Below are 20,548 nucleotides of genomic sequence, written 5' to 3' on the forward strand. Positions count from 1 at the left end.
CCTTCACTGACTGAAAAACCTTTGGCAGTGTATTAACCTCTTTGTGCTTCTTTTCTTATCTGTAGAATGGCTGTCATAGTACCTATCTCATAGGCTTGCTATAAGGATTGATGACTTCATATATTAAAACTCTGAGAACAATGCTTGGCCCAGAATAAATATCATGTAAGTAACAGCTGCTACTAATGCTGTTATCATTAATGTTCTGATTCAGAATAAACCCTCTTATAAATATTGTGTCTTTATCAAAATCTAAATGTATGTCTCTTCCCCAGAGATATTTAGGGTAAACCTTTTATAAGCATTTCATCTTGCATCAACCCTTCATCTTTCTTAAGAAGAAGCGATGCTTTTACTTTCTACAAAAATTATTAGTAGGCTATATGAATAGTGGTATGAAAGTATTGAGATGATCGTTCATCTAAAGTCCTCTACAGAGATAAGCTGCCAGAAATACCAAGTTCTGGGTGATGGGTAAAGATGGTCTTTTTCTTTTTTTCTTTTTTTGGTAAAAAGTAGTGATGGATCTTCTGCTTTATCAATGCTTGGTGACTGGAAAAGCATTTTCATGTACTGTGCAGGTTAGGCAATGTGCCAGCTGGCCAAGAAGGATTCTCCATGACACCATCCCTGATCCCCTGAGATATCAATAATCTTGCTCTCAACTCCTAGAGCACTCTCTTGAGCCTGTTCTTCTATAACCTCTCACTCTTTACTCACGTTATACACTCCCATACAAGTCATTACAAAGGTGCTATAATGTTTTAAGTCACTGGTCAGTGTCTGTGTTCTTCACCTGGTGTAAGCTCCCAACCACAACGGCTGAGACTGCACTACGTATTCCCAGCAGCTGAAGAATGAAATACCTTGATTTAGAGCTGTTAGTTTTGGTGGATCTTGAGAGGTGGGTTCTGTTTAGATCATATAAAAGAACAAGCAGGGAAGATCAGGAAAAACTTGAGGAGGATGGACCTAGAGATCATCCTACTAAGTGAAGTAAGCCAAACACAGAAAAACAAACATCATATGATTTCACTTATGTGTGGAATCTAAAAAAAATGTTGCAAATGAACTTATTTACAAAACAGAAGGAGACTCACAGACACAGAACAAACTTACAATTATCAAAGGGGGAAAGTGGGGGGGACAAATTAGGAGTTTGGGGTTAACAGACACATACTACTATATATAAAACAGATAAACAAGGACCTACTGTATAGCACAGGGAACTATATATTCAGTATCTTGCAATAACCTATAATGGAAAAGAATCTGAAAAAGGATATATATATGTATATGTATGTGTGTATATATATATATATATATACACACATACATATACATATATATAACTGAATCACTATGCTGTTCACCTGAAACTAACAACATTGTAAATCAACTATACTTCAATTAAAAAATTAATTAAAAAAAAAAAAAAAACTTGAGGAACTCTGTGGTCAGAAAGAAAAGTTCACTTGAGTCAAAGAAATTACATAAGGAAAATATAAGTCAAATCTCATGCAGCCGGGGAGAGAGTCAGCTCTGCTTAAAATGACTGTCACAGTGTGAAAGTCACTTGTCCTGCTCTTGGGGAAGGCGTTCTGCAGTTGTCCAGAAGAATGGGCTTGATTTCCTAATAATGTCGCCTCTAGTTCTTAAGTCTAAGAGAACATTGAGCTGAGAAGAAGTCAGATCCTTTATAAAAGGAAAACAAGTTGGTCCGCTTTCCCTTTCAGGAAGAGGTGGCAGGAACAGTGACATACTGCAGTCCTGACCAGCAAACCCTCCCTACTAGTGCATGAAAACAGTACATATCTGTTTTGACAGCTAGTCAGAAAATGATGTTTCTTTAAAAACTGGATTTTAAAAATTGGATAGTTATGAAGACTGTTCAGGAAACGTGAAGAATGCTTTTGATTTAATGTCAAATGAAAAAGGTAGGGTACAATATTAAACACTTAAAATAGAAAAATATCTAAACATTTTTACAATGTATCAGAAAATTTCTGCAATATTTTTTGCAAAAAGTGAACTGTAAATATTTTAGTGTTGTAGAGAATGGGTAAGTTTTGGTTTGCCTCAAGATGAAAATAATATCATTTTTTGAGCAGCAGACCTCAGTTTACAGCCAGGCTTTCCCACTTAGCATGGGACCCTGGATAGATTATCTTTGATGAGCTTCGAGAATAAAAACTACCTGGCAGAGTCCCACAGAAGAGAGAGGTGAAATACCCACCCAAAGGCCCGCACAAAAGTACTTGGTAAAAGATGGCTGCTGTATTTCTCCTAAAAGTTTTGTGGTTAGATTACTGATACTTTACTAAGTGATATTTTAAAGGACATTAATTAGGCCATTACCAATGTTATTAAAAAGAGCAAGTAGCATTTCTCAAGCATCTGCCATGTGCTTTTTTATGCTAAATGCCCTACATATATTAAGTATATCTCATATACTACTTACAATTGACAAGATATTAGTGGCTCATCAAGCACCTTCCAGTGGAGAAGCTTGCAGTGGAGAAGCTAGCCTTAAAACTGTTAGGAAAGACCACAGACAGTACCCCAATACACTCAAGCATGATGAACTTGAACTAAAACATTTAGCAAAAACGTTTACATCAGGAAAAGAGAAACCAAAAGGTCTGACAGAGTCAAGTCAGCCTCCTTCTCAAGGTCAAAAACCTGGTACTTCCAGGATAAACTTCATATTTTTTCCTAATAGAACTGACTACCATTCCAGTATCCAAGGAAACTTAGAAAAAATTCTCTCTGTTTCCGTCACTTAGGACGGTAGGAGGTGAGAAGGTTACTCCTAGAGCTTACAACACATAGGTTTTCAAGCCAATCAAGTATGTCCCCAAAATAGATGCTCACAGCCTCAAAAGCAGGCAAAAATAGCTAGATAAGGAAGAATCAAGTGGAAATTCAACTCTGTTCCTCACCAGCAGCTACATAAAAGGAAAAGTGCTGGTGCCTTAGCTCAGCTAATGGTTGACAATTACACTGTCATTATTTTTATAGTGGGTACTTAGGATGCAGTGATTTGAAAATTTCACATAGTTTCATTTTCCATGTTAGTGTCAGGTACAATATTAAATGAAATAATACTTGGGTTTTATATTCTTTCCAACACAAATTTTTTTAAGTCTAAAAAGGAGATCTGCATTTCCTTTGTAGTCTCCCAGCACAGAGCCCTTGAGTTCAGTTATCTTGACAGTGCATTTACCTCACCCCAGCAAAGCCTAGACACTGTGTTTCATCTAAGATCATCTTGTGGATTTGAGTAGTGAGCTCTAACGCCACCAGCTCCAGGAGGGCATGGTCAGAGAAATCCAACATCAAAAGGGTTTTTATTAGTGACTTTTAAAGATTTTCTTGCCTCAATGAACTATCCTATTACATTTCCTTTTTCTAATTAATTAATTTATTTATTTATGGCTGCACTGGGTCTTCATTGCTGCACGCAGGTTTTCTCTAGCTGTGGCGAGCAGGGGCTGTTCTGCGTTGCGGTGCGTGGCCTTCTCATTGCGGTGGCTTCTCTTGTTGCAGAGAACAGACTCTAGGCGTGCGGGCCTCAGTAGTTGTGGCTCGCGGGCTCAGTACTTGTGGCTCACAGACTCTAGAGTGCAGGCTCAGTAGTTGTGGCACATGGGTTTAGTTGCTCCTCGGCACGTGGGATCTTCCCAGACTAGGGCTCAAACCCATGTTCCCCTGCATTGGCAGGTGGAATCTTAACCACTGCGCCACCAGGGAAGTGCCCCTATTGCATTTTCTATGTAGCAGAAAATAAAAATGGTCATTTTGTGCCCATATCCCTCACTAATTTGGATTTTCTCTTTGACAGGCTATTTCAAATCATTTTGTCAGGATAAGTACACCTTTGTATTTTGAGCACATCCCTTCAAATGATTAAGCTGTTCTATAAATTCCTTTGAAAATCAGAGAAGAAATAAATTCATCTTCCCCAAAATGTCACCCCCAATTCCCCATATACAGTGGTTCAGAGTGAGGGGAGGATACTAGATTTACATCTGAATCCCAGCTCAGCCATTTTCCAACTACTTGGCCTCCAGCAAGTTCTTCACTCTCGGCCTCATTTTCCTCATTTGTAAACTCAGGATGATCATAGTCTTTTATTTCCTTGAGTGGTAGTAAGGATTAAATGAGATACTACATATAGAGTACTTCCCACAGGGTTTGCACCACAGAAGACTCTCAGTAAGTATAACATGTAAATAGGTATATATATATATATATATATATATATATATATATATATATATACCCAAAACACTGACCCCTTTTTTCCCCAAGAAACATTTCTTTCTCTTGTATATTTAGAACATTCTCATTGATTCTGGCTAAGCAGCCTATCATTTTTATTATACTTGAATAATTTATAGAGAATTAGAACATAAAAAATACCACCAATATGAAAATTGTATTGAAAATAAGTTTAGTTCCCCCTGAAAATTAAATGTATTCAGAAAGCCTAACCCTGGTTCCATGTAAACCATCCTATTTGATTAGATGCCAGGAAAGTGATCTTTTACCTTCGTGCGGCTTGAAAAAGAACTTGCAAAATCCATTCTAGATGGACACAGGGATTAAAACAACACTGAGTCTTATTAAGCTCTCTATCCCTAATTCCTGGAGGAGTACTAGTGACTTACAGCATGTGCTCAAATATTTCTTAAAACAATTCTTTATCGGAAACATGATGCCATTAAAAAGTTACATACCACATAGAGTTGTTTCCACATGGTTCCCCAGTCTCTTAATGTTGATGTCATTTCCGTGATAACAGAGTCTTCAGTGGGAATAACCATTTCAAATTGTCTGTGAAATTGAACAACAACAACAAAGTGTATATGCAAATGACATAGGCAATAATCTTCTTTTAAACACTCTAAAAGACCAACCAGGAAAGGAAGCTGCAGAGTTATTTTTGCTTCTGCAGACAGTAACCAGGATCCAATCATGAACTTGTGTGAGGAATGCAAAGTGGGTTACGGCAGTACCATAACAGAACGACCAGCCACTTTATCCAGATCAAGTCTGAGCAGTGTGGTGGTGAAGCAACAATAGCAGAAGAGTTCTGCTCCAGCCACAGTTTGACCTCTAAAGAGCAACTCGTTTAACTTCTCCAAGTCCCAAAGTCCTTGTGTGTAACATGAGGTCACCAGGCTACATAAACTGTGAGATGGCTTTTGCCTTCCAAGCTCTATGACTATAGGACTCAAAGGGAGGGACAGGCTCGTTCAACGATCAGGCTTTGATGGCTGCAAACATCTAAACTAACTCACCGTTCTAAACAACTAGACACTGATATACTGACTGAACACTCACTTGTTCTCATTAACACTTCATTTTCATGACTTGCCAACAAGACCATGAGAAATGATTACTACTATCAGTAATGTTGTCATGCATCACGGAACTTATTAAGGGTTTGACATCACAGATATTTGAATATCCATTGCAGAACGCTCCGCTCATGATTAAGGTAATATATTTCTCCTATTTCTTTTCTAAACGTCAGAAACTATACTTGGAAAATATTCATACCAACATCTAGCAGGGTATGTATAGTGGTCCTTATATTAAGGAGATATAGAAGGAGATGGAGGGAAAAAACAGAAGATTGAATTGGTCTTCTGTACTCTATCTTTGACATACAATAACCTTTTTTTCTCGCCTCTAGTTTCTTTTTTCAAATTCTTCCAGTTTTTGCACAGCTTAAAATGGGTGAGTGCCTATTAATACTACAGCTTCTCAAAAGAATGCTAACTGACTGTACTGATGGGGATTATCTCTTCATTTGAGTATTTTTTTCCAAGGACAATATCTAATATGTAGACACTGAACCAGGTTACATGGATGATCAAGGAAAAATTACTTCATAGCATGAGGCCAATAACTGCTCTGCATTCCTTTTTGACGTTGTGTCCAAAGTGCATATAATTTTCTTTGTAAAGTTTTCTTGACAGCAAGTGTGGGAATTAAAATCTTGCCTTGATTTCTTCACCAACAGAGCCTCTTCTCATTTCATACTGCTGCTAAAGTACTGACCCTGTGAATGTTTTACTCCTTTCTAGAGATTAAACACTGCTGAAAATGTAAAGCTGGGTTATAAAACTAGAAATAAAAGTAAACAGTAATATATGAACTGTGACATATATAGAACCTTTTATCAAGTCTACGTAATACGACATTTTTAAATGGTAGTGCATTTATTTTGCTTTTGAAGCAGCTGTTGCAATTTAAAGGATGAATATCTGGACACAGAGACTATAAAATGATAGAATGCAAGGTCAGGAGGGAACAGTGAATTTCCAGGAAAACTCAACAACCTACTTAACATCTAAAAACTGAAATGACCTCAGCAGGAATTAAACAATAGAGAAGTGACCTCACAAACTATAATTTAAGGACCCCGTCAGTCCTGCATTGCTCTGAAGACCCAGGAAAGAACATAAAGGCAATTCTGTCTGTGGGAAGTTGATTTGGGGTTTGTTCAACCAAAATGTAAATTTTTAAGAAGCACAGAATTGCCATTTTAGGTGAGGCAGCTGTTTCCTTTTAATTATACCAAAATCAACATTCAAACAGTCTGTCATAAGTAGTTGCCCCTGAAATTATATTTTGTTCAGTTATTCTGAGATGAACTTTGCAGCTATTTCATCCTGGTGGGCAATCAGGGTGCTAATCCTCTGAAAATAAGGCAGGTAACATCAAAATCCCAAAGAGGTTCCTCTCTGGGAAAGCAATCACCTGGCAACACGTGTTTTTGAATGTTTTCAGGCTAAAGTTTTTCTTCCAGTTAATAGTCCTAGAACCTAAAGTCTCAATGAATTCCAACATTTTTTTTTTAAGAAAATAAATTTTGGTTCTCCCCTGAAGTTCTCTTGCTGTATAATGTTTATCATGCCCTCTTTCAGGTGGAGAACCCACAACCAAGTCTTAAACTTACACGACCAAATTCTGAGACACCTTTACCCATATATAAACTTCCTCGGACTCAAGGGAGCCAGATACTCACCACTTACTGGCTGGGACAAAAATAAAAATAAAAAAATAAAAGAAGATACTTGTTTCAATTAAAATTATGTCCCACCCCAATACAGTTTGAGAGAGAGGACTTTCACTGGGTGAAGTGATGCTTGACGTTTTTGCTAGCATCTTCTCTTTTCTCTTCCTCGGTCAGAAGGTAAGATGGGGGCTGGGTGGCCCTCTGCTCTGGAGAGTTGAGGGGATCAGGGTGGGGCTTGGGGCAAAGGCAGCAAAGAACTCTGGCTGCAGGGGGTCTGCTCAAGTGGACTCTTTAAGGGACAGGGTAGAAACCCTGGGTTTCAACATTGCCTAGACCAGATCACTAGGGCAGAAAGGTCAGAACAAAGAGTAAGCATGTGTTTTCTGGAGTGTCCCTTGGCTTACTTGAAGGGAGCTGGATAGAGCCTGGTGGAAGAATTCCAAAAGGATTAATAACTCTGCTTGACTCACTTCTGGTGGATTATTACTGCACAACATTTCTGATGGACACATATTTTTTAAAAGAGTAATAGTAGTGGTAATTATTAGAATTATGTTTTTAATCTACTGTTTTAAATAATTACTACTACTATCAAAATAATAATAATAATACTGCTTAAAGTAACTGACATATAGAAGACATATAACATAAGGATCTCCTAGACTCTTTAAGTTTTATCCACATACTCAAAGTAGTTATACCATATACTCTCAGCCACCTGAAGAAATTATTTCACTGAGCTAAGATTTAATACTCTACCTTTATAGAGAGTGGATATAAGAATCACCCATTTGAATAGCCTCCATGGAACTTTTCTGGTAAAAATAAAGTTTGAAGATATAATTTAATATGCTTTAAAATGTGCTTTAATAAATTCCTATTTTTTGCCATTTGATGAATAATGAAATTTTTATGGTACAACCTGCATTGTTTCTTTTGTCATAAAATGAAAATTATTCAGTGATCCAATGCATATTCCTTGTGACATTGGCAGCAAATATTTGGATTCACTTAAAATGAATAATCTGCTTATGTTAACCACTTAAATAAGCAAGTGCTACTCTTTCATTCTGTGATATTGTATTTGAATAATCTTTTATCATAACAGCTGCTTTAAGTCCTTTTGGACACAGACTGGGAAAACCTTTTCAAATATATCAGAAATCCTAAGTGATCAATGAGCTCAATCAAACAAACAGCACAGAAATGATGTTCTCTGAAGCAGAATAGTGGCTTTGTGAAATGGTCACACAAGGATATGGTATTAACCCCAAATAGGAAAATAATGGCAGACTTGGCTGCTTATAATTCAGTAGTGAATCTAGGAAATTCCTGGGGTTGAGACATGACTCAGCATTTGATGGGTGTGACTGCCATGCGTCCCTACACAGCAGGAAACCAAGAAAAACCAACTCCTTTTGCTTAAAGTAGAAACTAACACACCATTGTAAAGCAATTATACTCCAATAAAGATGTTAAAAAAAAAAAAAAGATTAGGCCGATTCCATGATTTCTGGACAATGAGAGACCTCCAGAGCCCTAGATCCTACTGTTGTCCAACACACAGATGTGGTTCTTTAATTTTCTCCACCAACTGCCTTAGTGTAATCTGTCTTTATCAAACAACACAGACAACGGCATGATTTTCTATAGTTCATTTTTCAAGACAATTACTAAGTCTTCAAATTCCAAAATAAGTAATGGTTCTATGAAAAATCCTTCAACTACTAATAAAATTCATTTCTTACCCTTTGTTCTTTACACAGGCATTTTTCAAGTGAACGTAGCTGGAAGGAAATATACCCTGGAAGAGAAAACATGCAGGTTATGGTTCTAGCTATTACAGCAGAGTTAGTTTTGTAAGTCATATGTATAAAATATAGCCACACAACCATAACAATACTAGGAAGAAGGAATCTCTAACATATTCTTTAGGCTAAATCTATTGTAGCTTAGACCCATTCATTTTATTTTCTACTACTTACCAGTTTACAAATTTAGAGATACTTTAAAATAAATATAATCAAAAAATTAAATCCCACTCAAAAGTATATTCTTTATAAAACAGAAAATTTTTATATTTTCAAGAATTCTATATAGAAAGCATGTTGAATAAGAATTTTTTTTTAATACTCCAGTATTGAAAGAAGGGGGTTTTTGTTTGTTTGTTTTCATTGTAGTTCTTTTTCTTCTCTCCAAAAATACTCATGTGTCTATTTAAAAATATATACTAAAAAATACCACTATGAATCTGGAAACAATCTGTGTATTACATGTTAGGGAAGATCTTTGATGAAAACATAGCAGCAATTAATCACCAGGCTGCCATTTTGACGGGATAAAAATTAAACAAAAGAAGCCACGCTAGCTTAAAGCCTTTTATTGTAGGGAAAAGCTAGGGCAAGGAAATTATTCCTTTGTTCTAAATGAGAAATTGAAAAAAACAACATTAAAAAGAAGAGCATCAATTTTATTATCCATTAAACAACAATATTCTCTGAATGATTTTTTAGGTACAATTAAATGACAAATTCAATTAAATATTTAGGAAAACAAATGTCATTTGAATACATTATCACCACTGTGGATCCAAGGATAATATAAAATTTAACTAGCAAGTTCTGTAATATACAACAGTAGTAAATAGGTATATAGGTTAAAAAAATAACTTTTTTTTCCCTTTGGAATTTAAATTTACCTTAATATGGTAGGAATAACAAATAGAGTAATTATAGTAATTAACAAGAAAAAGTCAGAACTTGAGGTTCAAAGAGTAACAGAAGTAACAAACCATAACACATTTTTTCTCAAGCATGTACTAAATGAAAAATTAAATACTGAAGCTACATTTGCATGTGCCTGCAGATGTCCAAAAATAACTTTAAATGAGGGTTAAAGTATCAGGCTCTCCTTTAGAATGGCCTAAAATAAATGAAATAAAGTAATAAACACAGTTGGATGATCCGGAAAAAAGGTATATTTAAGCAGAAAGGCAGACAAAAGAGTTTAGATTACTTATATTAGACTTTGGTAATGAGAAATGATACAATTTCTTATCTACAATCCTAGTAAAACCAGAATTAAACTGAAAAATGAACATGACATGTAAAAAAAATATTAGAGAAATGTGGGTAGCATGGGTAGATTAGAACAAAGTATTAGAAAAAGTATAGATATTAGCGAGGATTAGTGTCAAAACCATAAACTACATAAATGAAAGGTAAAAGAAAAATCATATTACTTCCTACTATAATTCTTTAGGATGTATATAGCTATATAAAGGATAATGAGTCTTAGTTTTTGTCTGTAATGGTAAGAAAGATGGACTCTTTATATGATTTTCCCACATTTCAGCTCCTCAAATCCAAAGGGACTCTTAACATACCCTACAATAAACCTGTTTCTCCACACCAACTTTTTACAAATGATGCCACAAACAACTTAAAGATTAAATACCTCTATTCAGTGTTTCTTTTGGAATATATATATTTCCCCTGCCTGAATTTTACTTTCACTCTCTGTGAAACTAACACTTCAAAAAGATTTTTTTATATATATATAGTAAGCCTATTAAGGTCTTCTCAGTATAAATTTCAAGAGCTACATAGGATTATCATTTGAATAGCATGTCTTAACTATAATCCAAGTTCAAAAGAATTTCCAAAATTATGAAAATCTGTATTGCCATTTAGTATTTCAACTAAGAGTCCCAACTGTAATTTCAATTGTATAATGAAATAAAGAAAAATAACTGTCTTTCTTAAAAATCCCATAATTATGGTTAAAAGCAATAATTTTTACCTTGATATTTGGGTTTTTTAAGGCAAATCCTCTGTACCAGCCTGTGGAGAAATAATCATGGTCATATTTCAATAAATCATTACAATACTTTGAAGAAATGATTAGAAATCAATCTGTCCTTTACTGATGGAATTTTACCCTACATATAAATATTCTAGGTATAAACATAATGGGGGTTGGGATTAGGCTCGACTAACAGTCAAGTGACTACTAGTTTAAGTCTTCTATTAATAAAATCATTTACAAATTGTATTGGAAACGTACATGAAAAATAGAAGCATGCATAACGGAAATAAAGGCTTTGGAATCAGAGTATTGCGCTTAAATTCTGGCTTTGCTACTTATTAGCTGTTGAATCTTGGGCAAATTAATTGACCTCTCTGAGCTTAGTTTCACTTCATTTTATAAAACGCTACACTACATCCCAGGGAAATTCAAAAATCTACACAAGATTTAACATAGTTCCAAATTCTCTTTGCCTGACTACAAAGCCCAGACTATACCATCAAAGCATAGTGCTCAGCCAGCAGTTCTGTAGTGAATTCACACATTTCTTCAGCTTACTGTCTTGGGTTAGGATCAGTCTGATAGCCTAAGAAGAGTGAAGCCAAGTCTCATCTATTAAGAGAACTAATGGCACTCTTTCATCCACACATAGTTTTTATTCTGTAGAATGCCTGTTACTTAATCTCCAAGGAACTCTGAATCAATTTTATGGCACTATCCTTAATGGGGAACATATCTTTTTATAGTTTAAAACAATTACAGGGTGTGTATATATATATACATATATAGATAGATACATACATACATATATATATTTATATGGTTAATATATAGCCCCCTATTAATGTATTATTTTCAATTTATTTTTTCTTCAAGAACAAAAACCATTTTGCTTATTGGTAAGAAATTATTTTTATCATGTAACAAATGTTCTATGGAATTGAATCTTCTTTTGATTAATTGAACTTTTAGAAAGAAGTATTTGAGATTTGCATTTAAATATTTTTGCTCCTCATAAGTTTTCTCAAAAGAATATATTGTAAAACATCACTCTGAAATCAATCTGGAGAGAACAGAATGAATTGAGAAATGGAATCTCTATAATGTCAGGGTTTACTATATCCCTTAAAGACATCCATCCAAGAAATATAGCCATTCTTAAACAACTATTTTAACAGAAACCAAAACTTTTTGAGAATTGCAGATATGTCACAGAGAGGTCTCTGTCCAACTACATCATACAGAAAGGTTTTCAGGTTATAAAACAGCTCCCAGGGGCTTCCCTGGTGGCGCAGTGGTTGAGAATCTGCCTGCCAATGCAGGGGACACGGGTTCAAGCCCTGGTCTGGGAAGGTCCCACATGCCGCGGAGCAACTAGGCCCGTGAGCCACAACTACTGAGCCTGCGCGTCTGGAGCCTGTGCTCCGCAACAAGAGAGGCTGCGATAGTGAGAGGCCTGCGCACCGCAATGAAGAGTGGCCCCCTCTTGCCGCGACTAGAGAAAGCCCTCGCACAGAAGCGAAGACCCAACAGAGCCAAAAATTAATTAATTAATTAATTAAAAAACCAAAAATACAGCCCCTATAGTTGTGAAGCCCATTTTCACCAATTCAAAACAGACTTTATATTTATCTGTAAAGAAAATAGAAACAAAATATATCTGGCAATGACAGAGAAAACCTTTATTTTTATTAGTTACATTGGACAAAATAAATGTCCATGTATCACCACAATTTAATAACAGGCTCTAACTAAAAGTAATAGTTCTATTTGGGAGAACACAATTTTGCCAATAATGAACCTTGATATGATAGAATCTTACCATATTATAAATTCCTAATAAGGACAATATATTAAGAGAAAAAACAGTTATCTTTGGATATACTGATAGAACTTTACAATGTGGCCATTTTGATAAGAAAAAAAGAGTAGTCATTTCATCTGGGATCTTTTTAAGGACTAGAGTTTAAGGATGTTTTGTTGACCAGGAACAGAAGCATTTGAGAACATACATATTAGGTCGATTGAATGAGATACATAAATTAATCATACAAGTTCATTTAACTTTTCAAATGCAGTGAATAACTTCAGCCCAGATTTGAGGGAGGTGAGGAGATGGCTGCAGGACTAGAGCAGAGTTGGCCTGGGCAGGAGTCCCACCTGGAGGCATCTGGTTACCCAACCTGGGGTAAGGCATTTCTGCTCTAGACCTCTTTCTTTCTGTCCTGGGGAACCCACCAGACTCCTGACATTCTAAGAAAGGCCTTCTTGTTTGGCCCCAAGTCATGAACTTTCACAAATTCAATAGTCTCAATTGCTTTCTATGTTGGCATCTAGTGAATATAAGTAAATAATATTAGGAAAAAATACAATCAGCTTAAAAATACCGAATAATGCTTTCCCATAAGCCAAACATTCAATATGCAAGAAAAAAGTTTTGTTAAAAATGGTTCACTGTGACTACTGGGGAAATTCCAGGGATTGATAGAAGTATGGAAACAATCTGTAAACTTTATGAACTGTCCAGTGTTGCAGGAGATTGTTTATACAACCTCAAACAATCAACACTAGTCTACTTACCATCACACTTCTCCAGGATCTGAACTGTATCTCCAATTTCCAATGACAGGCCATAGGGGACAGTTCCTCGAAAACTGGCAATAACTGTAAGAAATGACATAGATTATATGGAGATGATCATAATATCAGTTACAGCCAGTTAATACTGCTTACTATTAAATGTTATTGACTAGGAAAAATGAATGTGAGTAGGAAATATACATTGATAGCTAGAGCCAGCTGTCATATCCTAATTTGACAGATTCTTGAAGAAAGTCAATCTTTAAGTTTACATAATTCGCCAACTTCTTGGTTGAATAAGTGTTATTAATACAAATTTCAAAGATGTGGAATTGGGCTTCCCTGGTGGCGCAGTGGTTGAGAGTTCGCCTGCCGATGAAGGGGACACGGGTTCGTGCCCCGGTCCGGGAAGTTCCCACATGCCGCGGAGCGGCTGGGCCCATGAGCCATGGCCCCTGAGCCTGCACGTCCAGAGCCTGTGCTCCACAACAGGACAGGCCACGACAGTGAGAGGCCTGCGTACCGCAAAAAAATAAATAAATAAAAAATAAGTAAGGAATATATTTCTTACTTATTAATAAGCTTGGTTTACCTTTCTGCTATGCTGTTTGCAGGATATTTCTTTTCCAGAAAGTCCTCAAGAGAAGGGACTGCACCTATTTGCTCATTAATATGTCCCCAGGGCCTAGCCCAGTATGTGGCATTAAAGCAGTCTTCTGGTTCTGTAGTAAGCAATGGTGATGCCTGGACCTCTCCCCTGGGTCTAAACACACGGCCACCGTGACAGTTCCCACATGCCTCAGCTCTCAGACCATTTGGAATTGAGGGGAGTTACCATTTAGCCTTAACCTAATGGTTACAGACTGATTGGTTTCTGAAACATTTCACAGGGCTGGGCAGGACTAGGATACCAGAGAGAAAGAGTGCACAGATTAACCATCCCTACGTGATTTGAGTGGTTAAGGGAGAATAAAAGCACAGTGATTCTCCCCGGGAAAGTAACACTTGAGTCATAAAGGATACAAGGATAGAAAATTTTAAAAATGTACCTCAACACACGAAAAGAGAAAGAGACATCTCCTGTTAAATACTATACACGCTGAAACCACCTTGCAATTCACATCCAAAAAAACAATAGTAAATGTTTTGACTGCATGATTTTTAAAAGCCCAAAATTTTGGAAGTGAATTTTATAATTCTCTTTCAGATGGTGAGACTTAGATACAACTCCAATCCCCAAAATAAATTATTGTTATTGCTATGAATGTGTTTTAAAAGCCTGAAGGAATACATGAACCTGTCAATAAATGAAAACATGCCAATAAGTAATGGGCTTTCAGAGAAGTCTAAAGCTGTTTTACGATCTCAAAACAAAATTAGCGGTAGCAGTCAAAACACAGGACAGAAAACATAACCTAAAGTACATGAGATAGATAAAAATAACTACATAGTAACCAAGTTAGAACATTTTAGATAAGCACTAGTTCATGATGTCATTTTCTAACTATAACCATAAATACCCTATGACCTCATGTTGATGTCCTAGAAGACATGTCTGCTTGAAAAATAATCAAAGGTCTGTATATCTTGACAGATTACTTCAAATAATAATTCAGAGACCTCTTCTTATAAGGGATCAACAACTGAATAGACAGCAGATTGAGTACAATTTAAAAGACTCCAAAGCAAGCTTGTACCCAGAATTGCCTGTCTACACTCATGAAGTTACCTTAATCTCTCACAACCCTAGTGTCTCAACCCTGCACTACTGATGCTTCTATGAGAGGTCTATGTGTACAGGCACCCAACCCAGCTCTGTGTACAGCTCTTACCACTCACAAACGCTCTTGTAACTCCCAAGGCTGCCATGACTATGTCCCCTATTGCTGGTCGCTCTGTCCTACCCCTCATCGCCTTCTCGAACATGGCAGTACCATTCACGAATTCCATTTCTTCACCATCCCTTCATGCCTCGGCCCTTCACTTCACTGTGTTCTGAAACTGCCCTGTTCCCTAACTGTGACCACATTCATATTGCCTTTCAGGAGTCTATCTTCTTTTGAATTTTCTACTGCTTCTCTCATACCCTCCAGCCTTCTTCTGTAGACCTTCTTTCCCTAACCCTCTTCTTAAATGTTGCTGTCAAAAAGGCTGGGTGTAGGAAAATAACATCAAACTTGGCATCATGAGACGTGGGTTTGAACCCAGATCTGACCATTTATTAGCTGTGTGACTCTGGTCAATATACCAACCTCTCAGAATCTCCATTACCTCATGAGGAAAATGCGGGTAACAATGAAGAAACTGCAAAAGGTAGTAGAGGATTAAATAAGGCAACTATCAGAAATAATTTACCACACTGTCTGGTATACTCTAGCTATTTAATAAATATCTCAGTTGTAAAACTATACTTTTTTTCCTTCGATCCATATACATTCTCCCTATTTGGAGAACGTGCTAAGACTTCCAGAATCACCTGTCACTATATGACTTGCCAAGTCTCTCTCCAGTCCTGATCTGTGGCCTCAGCAGCTGACACAAACTTCCAACTTGTATATCTCTATTTAGAGGTCTAAGCACCTAAAACTTAGCATGGCTTCAACTGAATTCATTATCTCCCCTCCGCCTCCAGCCAAATCTAAGCAATTTTCTCTCTCCCAATCACCCACTCTAAAATGTTAGTCTTCTGCTGTAAGTCCTGCTTTCTCTCGCTATTCCTAGGTGGATTTCTCTGCATCACTCCAAAGGGCCGCTGGAAAGCCTTCCCGGAAGGCTCCCTGTCTCCACGGTTGTCCTTCCTCAATACAGCATCTATAAGACCACCAGAGGTCCCTTTGATTCTGTCACACTTGTACTTAAATGCTTTTTGGATATGTGGCATCAGGAAAATTTTATTAGGTTCAATTTCTTTTCTTTAAAGGAAAAGGTAATAAGACATATCATGCCATATCAGACAACAGTTTGATGGGGTTGTTTTCCTTTTATTTCATGCCACCATTTAGCTGATACAATCCTTACATGTCTCCAAGCCAGATCCTCGTCCATTGCCCCCAATTCTGTCGAATGGTAGCACTGTGTCCAACGACTCTACAAGCCAGAAACCCAGGAGTCATTCACATGCCCCCGACCCACATATCCAGTCCAAGACCCACATCACAATGGCCTTATCTCTTTGATATCTCCCAAAGCCATCTTCTTCTCAACTTCTCCACTCCCACCACTGCCCTAGCTTCGCTATCACCTCTTGCCTGGCCTTCTCTAGCAGTCTCCTTATAGGGCTGTGCCCATATACTCAGGTTCCTCTCCAATCCATTTCTCACACAGCAGTTACAGAGGTCTTTTCAAAATTCACATTTGATGATGTCATCATCCTCATAAATATATCAAAGCTCTGAGAATAATAGAAAAAATCAGTACTACAGCCTGTAAGGTCCTGCCCTTTTCTGGTTTCATCCTGTACTTCTCAACCCTGACTTTCTATACTCTGGTCACAAAGACCTTCCTTGTTATACTCCCTCCCACACAGGACTTTGCCCATGATCGACCCCTTGCAAGGAATACTCTTCCTTTCCCTCCCCACCAAGTTAAGCTGTATTCACCCTACAGATGTGGATTCAGTGGCCACTTCTCAGAGCAGCTTTCCTCGACACACATCCCCTCACCCCAACTGCACACTCTCATAGCACCATATACTACTCAACCATCCCCTCTTATTTGTGCAAGTTTTTGAATGATGTCTCCTGCAACAGACTAAGTTCCATGGATATAAGGACGAGGTTAGTTCTAGCTCCCAGTTGTCTACCTAATTCAGTTCAGAGCCTGGCACACAAACTGAACTCGGTAAATAATCGCTGAGGGGATGAATGAGGGCAGAGCCATTACTGTTACGTGTTCTAGTCTTAGGCAGTCAGGTTCCTTTATTATGGGCAATTCTATTTTAAGAGGGTGCTCAAAATTCTAAGAACCAAACTATATTACCTGTGAAAACTCATTCTTTCATAGGAGCTGTTTAAAACTGGGATGACAGGTTGTCTGGGTCATAACAGTGTATCACCTCATTTCTTACCCAAGAAGTCTGCGTGGGTGAATTCTGACTTCACTCTTCAGCTATATCATATTTGATAACTATTAAAGGCAAGCTATTAAGTTCTTCAGTCTCACTGGGCTTCAGATGGCTCCTCTATAAAACAAAGGAGCTAGACAAGGTGAACTGAAAGGTCCCTGCCAGCCTGCAATTCTGAGAGTCTGGAAGAGGCCCTTCAGCTCAGCACTGCAGAGCATGATATATAACTGAAGCACTCGGTCCCCAGACCAGCCTTGCTTTGGTTTTAGTCACTGCCTGAGTTCTGAAAGAATGGACATCTGTCCCCACCTGCAACAGCCATCTGATGAAGCAGAGGGAAAGCCTGTTCTCAGTATCTCCTACAAAGTCCTTTACCACTGCTCTCCTGCTACCTTTCCAGGCTCCCATCCCAGCTACCTCTCCACACACTGCCCTCCACACTGTCATACCTAAATTCTCATCAAGTTCTTTCATGCAGGCCTCAGTGCCTTTAAACATTATTATCGCCTTTGCAGGAGTTGCATTCCCCAGCCCTCCTACACCGGATACTGCAAAGTAGCCTTAGTTTTAGGTCTAGCTCCAAGGTTAGCCCTTTCAATTTCCTACTTCCTTTTCCCCATCCTTGGGCCCAAATGGAATCATTTACTCTTTCATCTGTGCTCCAAGGGCGCTCTGACCACACCTTAAATAGGGCAAGGTATCACATACTATTTATTTATCTGTGTCTTTCTACTTGAGAACTTGAACTACTTTTTCTTTCTTTTTTTATTGACATATAGTACTAAGTTTAAGCTGTACAGCAATAATGATTTGACTTACATGCATCATGAAATGAGTATCACAGTAAAGTTAGTGAACATCCATCATCTCATATAGATACAAAATTAAAGAAATAGAAAAAAGATTTTTTTTCTTGTGATGAGAACTCTTAGGATTTAGTCTTAACAACTTTCATATATAACATATAGCTGTGTTAATTATATTTATCATGTTGTACATTACATCTCTAATATTTATCTTATAAATAAGTTTGTACCTTTCACTGTCTTCATCCAGTTCCCCCTTCCACCTATGGTAACCACAAATCTCATCTCTTTTTCTATAAGTTTGTTTTTTTGTTTTTGAAGTATAATTGACCTACAGCACTATGTTAGTTCTTGGTGTACAATACAGTGATTCAATATTTCTATGCATTTCAAAATGATCACCACAGTAAGTCTAGTTATGATGTCACCATATATAGATACCCATAGTTATTTTTTTTCTTTTCTATTATGGTTTATTATAGGACCTTGTTGTTTATCCATCCTATGTATAATAGTTTGCATCTGCTAGTCCCAAACTCCCAAGAGAACTTGAACTATTTTTTTTTTTTTTTTTTTTAATTTATTTATTTTTGGCTGTGTTGGATCTTCATTGCTGTGCGTGGGCTTTCTCTAGCTGTGGCGAGTGAGGGCTACTCTTCGTTGCGGTATGTGGGCTTCTCATTGCGGTGGCTTCTCTTGTTGCGGAGAACAGGTTCTAGGTGCACGGGCTTCAGTAGTTGCAGCACACAGGCTCAGTATTTGTGGCTCACGGGTTCTGTCCACTTTTCCCTATTTCCAGCTCCATTATGGCAACAGGAGTGTGCATTTGAGCTGAGTGTCTTGACTGCGATTTGCCATCAACTCTCCAGCTCAAGCCCCGAAGCCCACTGTCCCAGCGGCTCTGGTTCATGAGGCTCTCTCGGATTTTTGTCTTATGGCTCTTCCAGAATTTGGAAATGACAGCAGCTTGGTCAGATGTGATCCCGCCTTGCTTTTTGGTTTGAGCAGTCAAGAATGCCTCCAGCTGGTTGAAATCCATGTCTGCAGATGCAATAGACTTAAGAATCCCCTTCATCTTCGCCATAAAGGGGCGGAACTCCTCAGGTGGCACCTCCGGATAGAGCTGACTCCGCAGCAGCTCCTCCGTGATGCCCGGGTACCCATGGAAAGCATCCTGAGCCAGGCCGCTCAGCAACCCACTCAGCGGCTTAGCACCCTCAAGCTCGCCCGCCATAGTTGGCCTGAACTATTTTTAATTCATCTTCCATAAACCAGCATACAAATGTGTCGGTGCATGAATGGATAATGAACACACACATGGAATGAATGAATGAAGCCCCTGATAAATGGTAGTAAGGTTTTAATGGATTCAGAGAATGTCAGGGGCGCCTCTCATAACTTAAAACATCTAAAATAAATATTAAACTGCAGATCATATTGGAGAGTAACACTTTTTTAGGCTACAGTTTAAGGCATGACTTTGATCTTTACCTTCTAAAATGGCAAGTCATTTCCAACCTTTGAATTACACAAGTAACTCTACCTTGCAATGTATGAAAGTCATGAATGGATGGATGAATGCTACCCTCTTTATGTTTCAGGTTATGAAAGAGAATGTTGAAAGGGGAAGGCAGTTCTAGGTAAAAGAGCAAAAGATCTGAATACATGACTGGCTCAAATTTACTAGTGGTAGTACATAATGTATCATAAAGTAAGGAAAACTGGTTTATTAAAGCAAAGATTCAAAGAAAACACAGGCATTCATGAAACCTCAATTTGCATTTCCATCAAGTGCACTTGAAGAATATGTTATGTTTAGATTCCATTCTGGATACAACTTTCCAACTAAATTCCCAAATCCTCCAAGCATTTTTGCATGAAACAAGTCCACAGTTGAAAATTCATCTTGTCCCCAGTTGTTGTAAAGTAGCTCTGTCTTTATCCAAAGGTCTTCTCATCCTACACTTTCCAGGGGCATTTCCCCACCAGTAATATTTGGGTTTACTGAACATGACCACACATTGTCTTGATCCCTCGATTTTTTTTTTGTTTGTTTTCTTATAAATTGAACAACTTTAGTAGCTACAGAAAAGATCATAGAGAATGAATCATTCATAGAGCTGGAAACATAAAGGTTCAATACTATTGTTTCAGTCCTAAGGATCCTGGGAGTACAGTTTTAAAACAGCACATAAAAACTACTATATGGTATTGTTTTCATCTCTGCCCCTTTGCTACTATATAAAAATTTATTTGGAT

The 20,548-nt window shown here is 37.5% G+C and overlaps 1 protein-coding gene and 1 pseudogene across 2 annotated transcripts in view; both read right to left on the bottom strand.

The window, feature by feature from the left end:
• Positions 1–13,520, bottom strand: part of DOCK4 (dedicator of cytokinesis 4) — a 274,676-nt gene extending 261,156 nt beyond the window's left edge. The window contains 4 exon segments of the mRNA XM_065883569.1: positions 4,743–4,839; positions 8,782–8,837; positions 10,835–10,875; positions 13,421–13,520. Coding sequence (XP_065739641.1) covers positions 4,743–4,839; positions 8,782–8,837; positions 10,835–10,875; positions 13,421–13,520 — 294 coding nt within the window.
• A 5,535-nt stretch (positions 13,521–19,055) lies between these two features.
• On the bottom strand, positions 19,056–19,524 carry LOC136127930 (COMM domain-containing protein 1 pseudogene; annotated as a pseudogene). The gene has a single exon (XR_010656198.1). The product of XR_010656198.1 is annotated as a COMM domain-containing protein 1 pseudogene (transcript).
• Between the last annotated feature and the right edge of the window lie 1,024 nt (positions 19,525–20,548).

Source organism: Phocoena phocoena, chromosome 9 (genome assembly GCF_963924675.1).
Source record: "Phocoena phocoena chromosome 9, mPhoPho1.1, whole genome shotgun sequence".
Taxonomy (NCBI): Eukaryota; Metazoa; Chordata; class Mammalia; order Artiodactyla; family Phocoenidae; genus Phocoena; species Phocoena phocoena.